General features: G+C 33.4%; 1 protein-coding gene across 2 annotated transcripts; it reads left to right on the forward strand.

The window, feature by feature from the left end:
• Positions 1–4823: 4823 nt before the first annotated feature.
• LOC104218653 (coiled-coil domain-containing protein SCD2-like) lies at positions 4824–17034 on the forward strand. 2 transcript variants are annotated; one of them, XM_009769193.2, is made up of 17 exons: positions 4824–5579; positions 6284–6474; positions 7217–7292; positions 7459–7500; positions 7599–7661; positions 7930–7979; positions 8058–8085; positions 8330–8404; positions 8557–8667; positions 8777–8837; positions 11307–11420; positions 11543–11661; positions 11752–11818; positions 12374–12415; positions 12955–12995; positions 13375–13501; positions 16611–17034. In XM_009769193.2, exons 1-17 carry the CDS (start codon positions 5211–5213, stop codon positions 16739–16741), a joined length of 1707 nt encoding a protein of 568 aa, XP_009767495.1. In that variant the 5' UTR covers positions 4824–5210; the 3' UTR covers positions 16742–17034. The 2 variants fall into 2 exon arrangements, with proteins under 2 accessions (XP_009767495.1, XP_009767496.1); XM_009769194.2 differs by having other exon boundaries at positions 5445–5579; positions 6288–6474.
• The last annotated feature ends 302 nt before the right edge of the window (positions 17035–17336 follow it).

Raw genomic sequence — 17336 nt, forward strand, 5'->3', positions numbered from 1 at the left:
ATTACCAATTCTATACCGTAATGTGTTTTAACTGTACAATTAATGTACCCTATATCACTCCTTAATTAACGGTACCGTATATTCCTCCAAATTTCCATCCCCACGTCCCACACCCTCACCCACGTATCTCCCTACACCTACGTTTCAAACCCATTATTCTCGCTGCTAAAACTAGAGAAACATATGTAACACCCTTCCATTAACGTTCAATTTCAAGCTTTTTTCTTCTAAAATCAGTCAAAATTGAAGTCAAATCTTCAAAGTTCATACGCACATTTACCTTCGGCTTCAAATTTTCTCAATGAAGAAGAACAAACCTTCAAAGAGACAAGAGAGCAGTAATTTCACCATTGACAACCATTAAAAAACTTTGAAGCTTTGAATTCAAATTTGGGTTTTCAAAAATCATTATTTGTTTTGATTGGGTGTTGTTGTAAATAATTGAGAATATGTTTTGGAGTTTATATCTCAATTTTGAGGGATTTTGGTGAAGATTTAGACTTGATTTTGGCTGAATTTCAGATTGAAACTCGAAGAAGAAGAAGAAGAAGAAGACATGACATACATTATATTGCAGCAATTGTAGATAAATTGTAGACTGTTTTTTGCAGAAGATTTGTAGAAATGTTAGTCGTTTTTGATTTGTAAAAACAGAAAACAAAGCATATACAATCAGAATATAAATAATCTACAATTTATCTACAAAATATCTACAAACTGGATACATTAAATTTTAATATCCCAATTCCCATTCAATTGTAGCTTAATTGGTATTTTCGATATAATTGCGTTTTTTTGCAGGAGATTTTATAGAAGGTTTAGTCGTTTTGGATTTGTGAAAACAGAAAATAATGCATCTACAATCAGAATACAAATAATCTACAATTCATCTACAAAATATCTACAAACTGGGTATATTGAATTTTAATATCCCAATTCCCATTCAATTATAGTTTACTTGGGATTTTCGACATAATTGCGTTTTTTTCAGAAGATTTGTAGAAGTTTTAGTTGTTTTTATTTGTGAAAACAAAAAATAAAGCATCTACAATCAGAATACAAATAATCTACAATTTATCTACAAAATATCTACAAACTGGGTACATATTTGGAATCAACATGCTTCCCCTGAAATGTATGTTTCACATTTTTTATACATATTTTTGTCCAAAACAATACTAAATCATCCACTTTAATACAGTTTTTTTACAATGTTGTTCAACTTTCATACAATAGGTAAATGAATAAAAGATAAATAAATAAACAACAGTCTACAATTTATCTACAAGTTTTCTGCAATTTCTGCAATATGTCTTTTTCTTCTTCGAGTTTCAATTTGAAATTCAGTCAAAACCAAGTCTAATCTTCACCACAATCCCTCAAATTGAGATATAAACTCCAAACCATATTCCCGATTATTTTCAACTACACCCAATCCAAACAAATAATGATTTTTGAAAACCCAAATTTGAATTCAAAGCTTTCAAGCTTTTTAATGGCTGTCAATGGTGGAATTGCTGCGCTATTTTCATTTGCTTTGTATTACTGAAATTTGCGATGGAGAAATAGAGAGAGATGTAGAGAGAATTTCTGGAAACAGAGTGTATCGCAAAAATAAAGTATGAAAAATCTTGTTTTGCGTTGTGGAAGATCAGAGTGAAGCCGACGATAATTATGGAATGTGCGTGATTTGCGTTGGGGAAGATCTGAAAAATATTTAATTCCCTTTTTTTAGCGCGCAAAATAAGGAATCATAAAGCTACAATGATTCCTTATTTAATGCATTGTATATATTAGGTAGAAATACTATTAGCATGAAGGGTAATAAGCAAATTATAAACATATTTGGTAATATAGTTTAATATATGGTATATATACGAAAAAACCTCTTCTACTATTCAAACTAATGTTTGAAATTAACTATTTGATTTATATTTTCTTTTCGAATTTTTGCTGTTAATCTTTGCGTTAATTGTCTTTACGTAGTTTGACTATATACAGCTCATTGAAATTATAAGTTCTTCATTTATATTTTTCATTTTCTATAAATTTACTCTTTTGAGTATTTTGTTCCTTTTACAACTTTAAATCATTAATTATATTTAAATATGCTGATTAGCTTAAAGAACTTTTTTCATAGTTCCTTTGATTAAGTATTTTACTTGGTAAGTTATTATTATAATAATTAATAGGCATCCAAATGATTAAATGATAAAGAGTCATCATTTTCTTTCAACATTAAATAAATAATTTGAAATTTTTAGGGCCTACAATATCGTTCATGAAAGAGAAATTGGGCTAGATTCTATAAAATACTAAAATATTATTATCTCATAAAATAAAATACCTATAATTAAAATAATATATAACTAACTTAACTATCTGTTTATTTTTTGCAAGTTCTAAAAATATCCAATTACTACGCCTATGTAATCACACTTATTTTTGTCACTTAACTGACTGTTATTTTAACGTTATTCTCTATTTTGCATAATTTTTTTTTTCTTGTATAGAAGTTTTAGTTTACTGACGTTATATACACGTGCAACGCACGTACACTAAGACTAGTATATATATAAAGCACGAAGGCCCTTAGTGAAATGTCGTTCGCCTTTTTTGCCCTTTAAAAATGGAGTTTACGATGAATAAAATAATTATTTTATTAATTTCTAATATTTATACTATTCATTTTCTAATATTTAGGATTTTAAAATTAACTAAAACTTTAGTTATTATAATAGGAAATCCCAATATTTAAGACATTAAATCAACTAAAATTTTCCTTTTATAATTCAAAATCCTAATTTTTAGGACCAAATATAGAACTAATTTTGACATTGAAATACGTTTTAGGAATTCAAATTTCAAAGTTTTAGTTTCTCACCACAAAGCATTAAATTGGGATTCAAGACGTTAAAGGCAAAAACTGACGAACTATTACCACTTTTTAATTTGAAGAAAAGAACTACTACTAATTATTCTTTTTTTTTTCTAAGTACTATTGATATTCTAAAAGTCAAGCTAGATGAGAATTAGAGTTAAAATAAACCAAATATAATTAAGACAAGGGAATTAATTTCTACTCCTTCCATCTTAAGTTATTTATCGTAATTTCTAAAAATAAATGTTTCAAATTATTTGTCATTTTAGAAGTAATCATTTCAAATTAATTTTTTTTTGTTATATTCTTAGTAGTAATTGTTCTTGAAAATGGAGATAACTTATTTATGACATAATAAGGGTTAAATAGTTAAAAATTCCTTCGAAATAATATTTTCTTTAGGTGTTTGTTATAGAGAAATACGATAAATAGTTTGAGACAGAGGAAATATTTATTAGTAATCAAGAGCATTTAAATAGGTCAAAAAACGTGAACTTATTAGTTATATGAAACATTTATTTTAACAACAAGAACGTACTCCAATCAAACAAATAATTGATCAATGTCAGAAATCACATCAATTGGTAAATGAATAGATTACCGTTACAGGTGTTTGTATTGAAGTTGCACTAATCAATAAACTCATGAGTTTACTAGCAAAATTAACTAAGTTCTGGTTTGTGAAATTGTATTTTCTAAAAGCTGAAAACAGTAAAATTTATTGATATTTGACAAAAAAAATAGAAAAAAATTATAACTCACAAAGTTAAAATCATGTATCAAAATTATTAAAATCGAAATAACTCACAAAGTTAAAATCATGTATCAAAATTATTCAAAGTCACAAATCAAAAACTATATTTTTTTAAATATAAAAGGACTAAAAACAAATAACATTAGATTTTTATTAAATTTTAACTACGATGTAATGTCCACAACAACAAAAATGTACACGGATCCATCTATCTTATTTTAATAAGAAAAATATATTATGTAAATTAAAATAGAGGAAGTAATATTTATATATCTTTTAAAATTTAGCATTCACTGATATAAGTACATTTTTGCGCGTACCCTAAATCTAATATATATATATACACGTTATTCCATGTCAAGCATGTCAATTAATATTATTTATAATTAGATTGTATTTGTTTTATGAGCTTTTAAGTATTATTAGATCGTATCCACTTAATACTTTTTTAATTTGAAAATGTAATCTAGGGTATTTTTTTTTTTTTTATGTTTTAACCCATGTTAAAATTGATAAAGGATTACAGATTAACATGATCCAATCATTTCCTAGATTTTAGTTACATTCAAACTGATCATGATATGTATCCATATATTCCTTGTACTTATCTTTTCAAGTTCAATCTTTTGTAAACTCTATATATTTACAGCTCTTATCAATGAAAGAAATAACTTCATCATAAACTCTCTGTTCTTCTATAAAAATTAGGGATTGGGCAAGCATCTCTCTATATATTGTATGTATTATCATTACACAAATAAAAAGTTTTGGAAATTCTAACCGAACAAATTAAAAGCATGTCAATTATTTCTTTTGTACACGTTTATTTTTTGGGATAATTTTAGAGATCTTCCTTCAAATTTTGCTTCATAAGATTAACTGTCCATATAGTTTTCAATATTATGCTTATCTCCTTTATAATTTTAATTTGTTTGAAGCGGTTCTTTTAGCTTATTTATTATTAAAATAAAAAATATAATTTGATTAATTTACCCTTACTATTATATTTTTTATTTAACTATATTTTACAAATATCTTTTATCAATATCTACGTCTAATCAGAGACTAGTTAATTAAATTACACCAATTAGGAAATAACATAACTTTAGTTAAAACTTTTTAGACAAAATAATTAGCCGTGTCTTTCGAATTCGTTAAAACTTGAATTATTTTGTCTAAAAAGTTTCCGGGGAGTGCAAGAGAAGAAAAAGCTTCTTAAAAGGGTGTCAATAGGAGCAATCAGAAGTTTGGGGCAACGCCGAGATGAAAATGAAAATGAAAATATAGACCAGTTGACGGTAACTGAAGTCGCTCTGAAATTAGAGCTAGCTGTTTCAAACGGTCTTTTCTTCCGTTTTTATCTCTCCCGCGATACGCGTTTCGTTTTTCTTTATTACTTCTTCCGACTGACGTCTTGACGCCGTCAAATCTCTTTCTTCTCCCGATCTTCTTTCTTTCTCCGGGAGAAAATCTAGGTCCCAACGATGTCATAAAAAATCTAGAAACTGCTCAAAATTCATATACATCTATACTTGTACAATCACACACGCACACACACAGAGAGTTGCAGAGTTGATGGATCGGCGGAGGACGGGAAGTCCGGTGTACGCTCGGCAGTGGAGCGGAGGGTCAAGCAGCACAGGTTCATCTTCGCCGGCGGGATCGCCGGCTCATCCACGTGCTCGGTTGCCTCCTACAGTTACCGGCATGTCTACAATAAAGAGGACTCAGAATGTCGCCGCCAAAGCTGCTGCTCAGCGTTTGGCACAAGTCATGGCTTCTTCTCAGCCGCCTCCTGATGACGACGAGGATGATGATGATCTAGGGTTTCGGCGTCCTACAGCTGCTTTATCCACTAACGACCGTAGGAGTAATAGCAACAACAGGAGCAGTGGTTTGGCAGCTATTTCACTAGCCAAGCCTAATAGATCTCCTTCCCCCGCGGTAATTTTGATTAACTCTTTTTTATTGAATTGTGTTTCCTATGCTAAATTTTCTGCATAGTTATTGACTATTGCATGATGTGATGTGAGGTTATGAGTGATTCGTTGTTGTTGCGTAATTAAGTGGATTTGCTTGGATTGAATCAGTTGGTTAATCAGATTATTGATGGGGAAAATTAAGAGTGAATTAGAGGGAACAAAAATATTTGCAGGTCAACCCTTTGCTTAGGCAATACACTTTCTGACTTGAAACATATGCAAACATTGCTTGACTATGAGGGAAAGCGCAGTCATGTGATTTTAATTTGACTTTTCTTCCGCTGGCTCAAGACTCAATGAAATAATTTTGGTTTAGATATATCATGTTTTAATGGCCTAAGGCTGTTCTTAGAAGTTTACTTCTCGTCTTGCGAACCAGCATTTATACGAGTCGGGGGGGGGGGGTTAAGCGAAGAAGAAGTCATGAAGCCACATGCCAGGTGTTGGCTATTAAATATTGGTTTCTCTTGTCCAAAAGAAAAAATGGCTTCTATCTACAGGAGATTTCACTGTTGCAAAAGTGAAGTCTGTCGACTCTTGTGATCTGTTATGCATTTTCACTTGTGACTTCTTGTTTTTGTAAAGGACTAATGCTTTTTAACTAGTCATAGAAATGCTTTGCTTGAGGCCTCTTTTCTGATGATAATTAGATGCTACCATGTTTAGTTAGGTCGGAACTTTATGGATCACACTCCTTCTGTTCGTTCATCGTCAACTGGAAGAGCCTCGATGTCTGTTCGTACATCAGCAACAACAACAACAACCGGAGCAATAGTGCCACCAAGTAGGTCATCGTTGAGAACTCCAATTTCCGTACCGCCAATAGAACCTCCTAGTAGTCGCTTGAGAGAGAAAAGGTAACCATTGTTATTGTTTTATAGTCTACTCATACATGTATTAATATCTTGATTTAATTCAATTTTCTAAATGTTGTACTCCTTGTCTAGTATGATTAGCTTGAACTAGCAGCATTGTGTCTTATTCTTCGTGTAATTTGTTAAAATCCCTCTTGTGGTTGGCTAAACTAGTACACGTCTAACTTCAAATTTCCAATGCTTATTTAATACTTGCATTGAAGAGATGGATTACTATTTCTGTGTTGTCCATTTTGAAACTCGAACTAGAAACAGATTGCAGTTTGACTGAAACTGAAATTGTGAATTTGTCACCTGACGTTGAGTTTCTGTCTAGTTCTCATCTTGTCTAACTTTTGGCATTTTAAATCATCTTTTCATTGCTTATATTGTTTAATTTGTAAAAGAATTGAAGTAAACGTAATTTATTTATTGAATTCATGTCACACTACATAGAATTAAGGACTACTCACGTGGTCATAGAATTAAGGAATATTCCTGTGATTATCAAGAGCAATCAATCAACTATCAGTCGACTGCGCCTCCATTCCATATGTTAGACTACATAAGAACGCATTCTTCCTGTGACATACAGGCACGACTGTGGCAAACAACCATATGACATATTTGAAAATTATACTATAATTGATGTCCCCTTAAACTGTATAATATCACGATGCAATGTGTATTCTTTTGTATCAAGGCAAGCAACGATGATCTTTAACTGTATTAGAAATAATTTTAGGTTGACACCAGAATTAGGACGCATTGATTTGAAGGGTTCAGGAAATGAGCACGAGGCTTTTGCGCTTCGTGATGAGGTATGTCATCTAAGTGAAGATGCTGTCTGGATGGCTTCTAAAATAGGCTAGACTTATCAATTCTGGAGCATGTCTTCATTATCTCTCGAGGCTCGCGTAATTTGGATGATTGGATAAATGACAGTTTTGATAACATTCGAATGAGAATTTTGTAATTCCTTTGCAGCTTGATATGCTTCAAGAAGAAAACGATGTTATTTTAGATAAGGTTAGCTTTTTTACCTTTCTACATTTAGAGAATAGATGCAAAAATAGCTTGTGCGACTTTGTGTTTTTCTGGATCATAATGGCTGATGTAACTTACAGCTACGTCATACAGAAGAACAACGTGAAGAAGCTGAAGCTAGGGTTCGTTTGTTGGAGAAACAGGTAATTCACCAATAGTAACTGGTCTGTTCCCGGGGACACTTTAAAATGTTAGGTTAATTATAAACACTAATAGAAGGGGTGAAGCTGATTGCTGTGCGAAAGCGGTTTCAGTCAGCTAATGATAATTACTCTATCTGGTCTTTACTCAGTGAGATATAGTTCCTTATGGCTTTAGCACAGGATTCTAGTTATTGAGGTCATGGTTTGTCTTCATTTAAATTTCTGGATTTAACAGTTGTATGAAGCTATTGCAATTCCTTATTTACAGGTTGCTTCTCTTGGAGAAGGACTATCACTTGAAGCCAAATTATTAAGCAGGTACAATTTGTAATGTTTTCTCCCCTTCCATATTTCTTCTTAATAAACATTGTCTGATGGTATGCATAATGACAACAGGAAGCAAGAAGCACTTCGCCAGAGAGAGGTAGCTTGCAGAACTGTGATTACAAGTAGTGAAGTCATACATGGTTACTCATCTGTGTCACTGATTCGTCAAAGACTGTTGCTTGTCAAACCCTTTTATTCTTTTAACTTCAGCTTACGTGTGTACCGTCTAGACAAGTCTAATGGAAATTATTATAATTATCATGCTTGCTTACTTAATGTTTATGCTTCTATTGCTTCTGGTCTGATGATACTGTTCTTCTCCTGCAATGTTATTATTGCAGGCTGCTCTTAAAGCTGCACAGCAAACAAAGGATGGAAGAGATGAAGAAATTACTATACTTCGTACTGAAATTGAAGTTAGTTCATGCTACTCTTAGGACTTACAACCCCTCCACAAAAAAAAAAAAAAAAAGAGAGAGAAGAAGTTTGTGCTACTCTCTGGGTGCTGTGTGCTTTTTATCGTCACTGATCTTTCTATTTACTTTTTGTGCAATTTTGTTTTATTCAGAACTTGAAGGACGACACTGCAAATGCAATGGAACAACTTCAGGAAGCTGAATCTGAAGCAAAAGCTCTTCGAACAATGACACAGAGAATGATTTTGACCCATGAAGAGATGGTTGTTGTTTGAATTCTAATGAGATAACTTTTTTGCTTTAGCTTCAAATTTATGCTACTCACTACTCGGTCTTCCTCACTTTGATCTCTGTTGCCTTTTGACATTCTAGGAGGAGGTGGTTCTAAAGAGATGTTGGCTATCTCGATATTGGGGCCTAGCTGTACACTATGGTAATTTGCTTAATCAGCATTTTTTGTGGATTTAATCAGTGGTTGTAATATGTAGTGTACTGTTTTGAAGTTACAACGCATCTTTTTATGAGAAAGAACATTCTTTTGCATCTTGGCTTAACAAGTAGAAAAATACCATGATTACTGGCAGTGTACAAAATGTAGCAAATTTGAATTTTGAGAAAGCTCTCCTAGTTCAGTTGACTTAAGAGATTGATGAAGTTTTAGAGAAGGTTCAAGGTGAAGTTAGATTGTCTTACATCGACCTCCAGATGCACCGGTCCTTAGGTGCGACTCCATTGTGATTGAGGTGTTAAAAGGGAGGTCGAGTATACGTGAAATCACATGGAAGAAAGTTGTCTTGAAATACCTACAATCTCTTGGAATCCATTCAAATTACTATATATAATAAGGGAGAATCAAAGGACTTTTGTAGTCCTCACATACATTTCCAAAAAAAATATAAACTTTTCACTTAATTACTTTTATGTCCTGATCTTATTTTAATGTCAAATTTACTTTTTATTTTATGGTTTACAGCTTGCCATATCATTTAATGTCTCAGTAACACGTGCGAGTTTGCTGCAACAGTAGGCCGTATTGAATTTGTAATTTACATGTAAGCAAGGTTAAAGGCTACTATGATGAAAGGACCCCACGTAAATTTGTCATTCCCATATTTCTATTAGAATGATTATGTGAGCCCCACTTAAATAGCTACTATTAATGATTATTATCATCTCACATCCAACTCTCCCTTAAACAGCTACCGTTATTAAACATTACACTAATTATGTAATTTTATAGTGTGTTACATATTCTTTTCTCTTGATTTAATAATGTTTAGAAGCAAGTAAATATTTTTTGGCTTAATATTCTATTTATAATAAGGGGCGATAGAATTTTTTTTCCTGTCCTCACATTCAAGTTTTCAAAACCATTGCCCTTAAAGTTGCTATTTTTTACTCTATCAGTTTTGTGGGTGTTGAGTTAACAATACCACTTTTAAGTCTATTTTGTAATTCTATGGTTTCTTATAGGAGATAGTACATAGTATCTTTCTACAATCACTTCTCACCCTACACTAATCTTCAAATGGAGTCATGGTTGCATCTTAACTAAAATGTTTGGTTCTATAATTCGAATTGTTGAAGTACTATAGCTTTATGTACCTTTTACCTTTACAAATTAAAGAAAAACATGTAAGCATCCCAACTCCTATTTATCGGTCTTCATAATTTTATCGCTACATTAGCAAAAACACATCCTTTAAAAGTGAAAAAGATCAAATATTAACAAGATGAGTAAAACATATTAAGCCTAATATTTTTAAACTCTTTTGGCGTGTGGACATTTATATTTTTTTTTTGGTTAAGAAGATTGTAGGAACTTAAGTAATGTTATTCCCAGTTTCTTTGTGTGTTGATACGAGTTCTAAGAAAATCTCTTAAATATGATACATGGTATTGCAATTCGGGATTCACAAGGAATACCAGACTGAAAACGGGCTGGTGTATTTAAAATTTATCTTGATTATAATTTGAGTATGCTCGATTATTTTTATCAGTATTAATACGATATTTGGTGAAAACTTAAAAACATAATATAAATTGTTCTTTATAATCATATGTATTACGTTTTGACCTTGAATTTGGGCCCGGGCTTACTGCAACTAGTCTATAGAATAAAATGGCATAACAGAACAATATATATATATATATATATATATATATATATATAGGCAACACCAATTAGGTCGGATTAAGTTTTGTTATGTTAGTACGCTAACTTTAGGTCCAATGTGCATTAGGAATCTTTTGGTTTTGCCATAGATTAAGATGTCTTTAGGAAATGTAGAAAACTTCTACGTTTTTATAATATTGGATCGAGACGAGTTTAAATGGAGCGAGACGGACACTGGGGATTCATATGACTGACCGCAACTTGCTTGGGATTGAGGCGTAGTTGTTATCCGAAAAGGATAAGGTTCAAAAATACCCCTATAGTATCGTCTTAAGGTACCTTCCGTTAACCTATTGGATCATGAGAGCTCTTACCGCATTTTTTCGGCCTAAATTTACCGCTGCCTCTGCCAGCATACTTATTTGGCATGAGGGGTACATTTAATTTAAAACATGGCGACCCATAAAGCTTCCACATGGAAATCACATTTTAAATAAAGAGAAACTTAAATAGCCGCCCGCCCAAAAAGTTAGCCGACAAACTATTGTATAATACATGTATTAGGGGCTGTAAATATTTTTTTTGCTGATCGGCCAAATGTGTTAAAAGCCCTTAAATAAATTCCCGACCCGCCTCAAAATTCCCAACTCGCATCGTAATACCCAAATCTGTCTTCTTTAACATTTACTTGCCTCTTTTGTGGGGGTGGGTTTTTTTTGTGTGTGTGTTGGGGGGGGTGGGGGGGTGCTAATTATGAATTAGTGTGGCTAACTTTTGTGCTTTCAGGTATCTGTGCAGATATAGCAGGGGTAAAGCATGAGCATTGGTCATCTTTTGCTCCTCTTCCGTTTGAAGTTGTGATTTCTGCTGGGCAGAAGGCCAGGGAGGAATCCTGGAGTGGTGCTTAGCTCTTCCCTTGCAATTTTCCGTCCTGCATTAACTCCAAAACATGCCTTTCATTCTGCCTCTTATGTTCTCTCTTTGCATCTAAGTTGGATTTTAATATCTCTCATGTTGAGCAGGTGGCGATGATTCTGATAGGAGCAAACGTGTTCGCGACATTAGTGACTTATCTGGAGAGGGAAATATTGAGAGTATGCTGTCAGTTGAAATGGCTCTAAGAGAATTAGCTTCCCTGAAGGTTTCTGTTTGTTTCTTTAATCATGGTTCCTTTTATATGTCGTAAAAGCTGTGTAGTATATTCTGGTAAACAATATTTTTTCTGCTTTAGGTTGAGGATGCTGTTATTCTTGCATTGGCACAGCCTCGGCGCTCAAATGTCGTCCGTCAATCCTCTGGTATGACATATGATTTTGTGAATTTTTGTTCTGTTGGTTTCAATGAATGAAACTGATGTTGTCTAGTTTGTACTCCTCTCATCTCACGTTTATCTGCTGTATGCATTTACACGTCAAAGTTGACCATCTCCTAGGGTTCATGCACTTTTTCTCGACACCGTATCTGATGTTACATAATTGCAGTAGGGCATAGTCATCAGTTTAGAGCAAATACCTGTTGTCTGTACCAAAGGGAGGCTGTCTTCTTCTGTCCATGTAGACCTGCATATTAGAAGTTGTGCATGAGAACTTCAATGATGGTTTACCTTCACCATTTTATTATCTTTGTGTTGTTTGCCATCTTAAAGACTATTAATAACTTGACTGCCTGCTGAATATCCAGTGGCACATGTACTTTTCCTTAATGATTAATTTAATAGTCTTGCTGTTCCATCTGGTCCAGTTCTCCTATGTTCCAACCCCTAGTCCATCTTTGGTGAGTGCTCTTTAGCTGTGTTTTGAGTTTGAAAATAGAATAACACTCACTCTGTAGTTTATGCTTTTGTTGCTTGGCAGATCCTAAATCATCTGCTGACCCCAAGTTGATGGATGCATATGGTAAGGAACATGCTTGATCCACTTGATACAAATTTGGACATGTTCGATTTGGAATACCTCGATCTACTGGTTATGTTAATATTCTCCTTAACTAGGATTGGTAGATCAGTTATGTACAGTTGTATTTTTAGAAATTGTTAAATGAAGTGCTTTGTATGTCATTCTCCCTTTTCCGAACTCAATTCACCCACCCCATGTTTTTGAAGAAAACCTGCTTTTTATTTGAGAGCAGCTGGAAGAATCCCTTCTTGATCCTATGTTCTGTACATATAGACTTTCTTTGGGCTGCTATGCAGATGTTAAAGATGCAACTCCTTTTATAAATCAGTTTTTTTTTGTCTTGAAAAAAGTTCATTAACATAAATCAGTTAAATTTCCCATTCTGGACTTCAGTATTTGTTTTTTTCTAGGTTGTTTGGTATGTAGGTCATGCCGTCATGGTCTGTTAAAACTGGAGGCTGTTGACGTGTTGATTTGCTGTGGTATAAGAAATGCCTTCTTCAAGGTTCTGATTTAGACTTGTGTGTTTTTGGTTGCAGAGTTGAGCCAAGAGGAGTCAGAAGATGTTCTTTTCAAGGAGGTCTGTTGTCTTTTTTGTTGATTTAGTTATTTTGTTCTGAAGCCATTTCCTCTTCTGTTTGTTGTATTGGCCCTTTATATCAATTGGCATGCTGAGCCTTTTCATTGTTTCCCTCATAGTATAATGAATCTAAAATTTTATTATGTTTTAATACATATCATACTCCTATACCTATCAAAAGAAAAAAACACTCCTGGTCAGACCAATTTTACTGGACGGGAAATTTGTTAGATTTGTAAAGATCTGAATAAAGGCCATGGTTTAGTTGAATGTTGAAACTAATACAAGTTACAAAGTCTTGAGGAGTATTTGGTTTTGCTACTTGACCAATGTCGCTGCATTAGTTCCACCACATGATGAGCTATTGCTAAAATTGCAGGCTTGGCTTACATACTTCTGGAGGAGAGCAAAAATGCATTGTGTAGAAGAAGATATTGCAGAAGAGAGGCTTCAGTTCTGGATTAACCGTAGTGGGCAAACACCAACCACTCATGATTCTGTTGATGGTAATTCATTTCCCCTACTTTTTCTTGAATAAAGAAATACGATCCATACTACTAATAAAAGTTCAAATAAATAGTCTCAAGAAAATTTCAAATAATGGTTTTTGGTCTTAGCTTTCACATTCCATCGTTGCAACTTAAACAGTTCCATTCGAGCCTTACATGGAAATTCCTATTGCAGAAAAGTTTCTTCCTAAACTGTCCTTGTACCTAGAATCCTATTATGTTTAATCAAGCGATAAGCATAAAAAAAATTGTTGGTTATTTTATACTACTAATGAAAGCCCAAACTCCTGCAATAAATAGCTGAGTCTCATGTTCATGATATTAACTCTCAGGATGCCTCGTTTTGTGATGCTAGCTTGAGTAGGATAGGGGTAAATTGGTCTTTCTACTGCACTCCACCTTTTAAATTTTAGGAAATTACTCCCCCTGTCCCAATTAATGTGATGGTGTTTGACTTGGTGCATAGTTTAAGAAAGAAAGGAAAACCTTTAAAACTTTTGGTCTATAACAAGCCATAGATATTTTGTGATTATAAATCATCTCATTAATGGTAATACAGTCAGACCTCTCTATAACAACTATATTACAGTCATTCACAATAAAAGTCAAGTTTTCCTCAGAACCGATTTTTTAAGCTATATTTTACCTCTCTATAATAACTTTTTACCAATAGCAGCAACAACCATATTTATAGCAGAGCGCTATTTGTAAAATTACCCCTCTATAACAACCATATAGAATCTTTAAGATTACTAATAATAATTCTAACAATATGTACACAATTTTTTTCATTAAATAAAGGTTCTATCTTGCATAAGATATAAGATTTGAAGATTTGCATGTTATATCTTTTTCATTGGACAAATTCCAAAAAATATTTAAATAGAAAATTCAACTGTTAAGCTCTTAGATTGTCTTCAAGGAAAAAAAATTGGATACCTTTTTGCTAAAAATTTGGGCACGAATCTTCACAAATTCAAGCGTTATATCGCTAGTAAGAGAATGAAATCTACGAAACAAGCTACAATTACAAAGTTCTTCCGTCAATCTTGAAAAAATTTATTTTTTAGGTAGCATTAAAATGTCTACCTTAGAGTTTAAATCTTTATACTTTTAGTTATGAATTTATTAATAATGTATTAGCTTTCTTCAATATTTAACTAGTGAAATATGCATATTTTTGAGATTTCAAATTTGAATAATTTTTTTTATCTTTTATATTTATCATGAAAAAAGGGATAATTATTGATTTTGGATAATTTTTTTCTATTAACAGCCAAAAATATTTGAACATCAAATGCTGTTACAGGTGTATAACAACCATTCACTATAAAAACAAAAAAAATCAGAACAAACGAGGTTGTTATAGAGAGGGTTGATTGTATGAGTATTTTAAAGTTAGATTTTAAATTGAGTATATAAATGTGTCATTCTTTTTGAGAATGACTAAAAAGGAAAAAGTGCCACATAAATTATGTTTTACATGGAAACTGAAGTCTATTGAGAAATATGAACACATGTAGTGTCTCACTAGTGTTTTTATTTTTACTTTTTTGGATTGGTAATATGGAACTTTGGGGCGACATTTGGGGGGTATGACGGCGCACATGGCGGCTTTGGCTTTGGAGTTAGAAACGGAGGAGGTACTTCGTTGTTGGGCTGTGCTAAACCTTTGATTTGGTGATTGCCAACTCGTGTTTTCCGAAAAGGGAGGAGCACTTGGTTACATTCCAGAGTTCGTCGGCCAAGACTCAAATTGATTATCTACTCCTACGGAAGTGCGATAAGAGTTTGTGCATGGATTGCAAGGTTATACCAAGCGAGAATCTCACGACTCAGCATAGATTATTGGTGATGAACTTGGATATCGTGAGGAAAAGGAGGAAGAGGGCCGTGTATGGTCAACACAGGATTAGGTGGGGTGCTTTGACTAGTGACAAAGCGCAGGAGCTAGGGGGAAGTTGTTGGCTATAGGAGCCTGGAAGAGCAGTAGGGACGCGAGCTGTATGTGGGAAACTATTGGGTTTGTTGTTGTTGGTAATATGGAACTTTGAGAAGTTACTGGGGTCAGTGCAATTGTGGCAGAATTGGAGAGGCTAAGGCGTTGCTTGTCAACCCCTTAGGACTCACAAATTGAGTTGGCCTCGATGTGGGTGTCGAGTTTCAAAGGGTGCAGGTGGTTTGTTAGGGGTCCGACTCTTTGAACTTGACAAATAGGTTGCTGGGAGAAGTTAAAACCAAATAGTGTCTCACAAGCTCTAGCAATGGATTTTTTCAATTTAAACCGTTAAAGGAAAGTAAAATAATGAATTCTGAATAATATCTGACTATTTAAAGTTACACAGGTAATAGGATTGAATTTGTTAGAAATAGTAGAAACTAATTTTGTAACCCCCCCCCCCCCCCCCACACACACACACACTTTTAACGGAGTTACACGTTACGTGGTGGTGGTTTGAGGTAAACCATTATACGTGAAAGGATGATTAACCATTTTAAAGAAAGGTTGGTTAACCGCTTTAAAGATTCCAGAAACTATTTACTGTCATTGTGTGCCCTTACATATACTTTTTTCCTAGTATTAATCAACTTAAGTAGAACAATTTTCAGCCAACTTTTGTCCTGTTTCTTTTTTCATTTTTAATTAAGAACGACTAGTTATTGAGCAACTAACTACACATTTTATAGGTTAGAATTATTTTGGATATGAAAGGGAACATTTTTGGGAGGGATTCAAGTGAGAAGAATGGGTGAAAAAAGAGATGAGGGATTCAGGTCAAAAAAGGACGCTGCCAGAGGAAAGAATGATGACTTGAGATATAACTTTGTGGACGACATTATTAGTCTGTTTATCTTTTTTAATCATTCATTATGCAATAAATGAAGTGGCGTCTGAGGACTTGAATGCTGAAAATCAGAGGTCTTAAGAAACAGAGGAGAGTGATGATTTGGAAATTGTAAGAACTGACTGGGGTCTAGATAAAGGTGGAAGTAAATAAGTGCAGTGGAAACATTAATTGTTTTAATTATAACCATCTTTCGATTCTGTATGCAAGCGTTTTGAAATTTGTTGACCCGAATGGTAATCTTTTGCTCTTTTTCACAGTGGAAAGAGGTTTAATAGAATTGAGGAAGCTGGGGATCGAACAGCAGCTGTGGGAAGCTTCTCGTAAAGAAATTGACCAACCTTCCGTTACTAATGGCAAAATGACTGCAGAGTCAGAGGCATCTCCATGATGGACAATTTAGTTGTTTAATATCTATTCTTTTAGAGTTTGTACCTTTTTCTTCCCTTGTTATTTTTCTTTTTCAGTTTACAGTTCTGATAGATATTATTTCTTCCTCATCCTTTGATTATTCTTTTGGTTTGTTTTCCTGGAATTTTGAAATGGTAGAGCTTGAGGATGTGAGAGCAGATAAATTGTAATTAGTTGTTTGTATAATCAATTGAGTGGTGCATAAGTGATATCGTCTGTATAATTGAGTTGTAATGTTAATGTTACTTTATTAAATCAAATAATTTTACATAAGTAACACAACGTCAAAAATACATCTGAAATTAGGTGAGAGATGTAACCATATACGTAGAACACTGTTCGTCACGACTTATGTCCCCATCGTTCTCTGCCTGTCTTCAATAATATCCAACTGGACTATGCTTCATCCATTGCCCTCGATATCACCAACGAAATGTTGGACAGAGAAAACTAGTACTAATGAATTTATTACTTTATGCCATGTACCGTATACTGTCCTAGGCATTAATGCATTGCGTAGTCTTATTCCTTTATTAGGAATTGTGTTTAAAAAGCTTTTCTTTTATTTCCAGTTT

The sequence above is a fragment of the Nicotiana sylvestris genome, chromosome 3, assembly GCF_000393655.2.
Source record: "Nicotiana sylvestris chromosome 3, ASM39365v2, whole genome shotgun sequence".
Classification (NCBI taxonomy): Eukaryota; Viridiplantae; Streptophyta; class Magnoliopsida; order Solanales; family Solanaceae; genus Nicotiana; species Nicotiana sylvestris.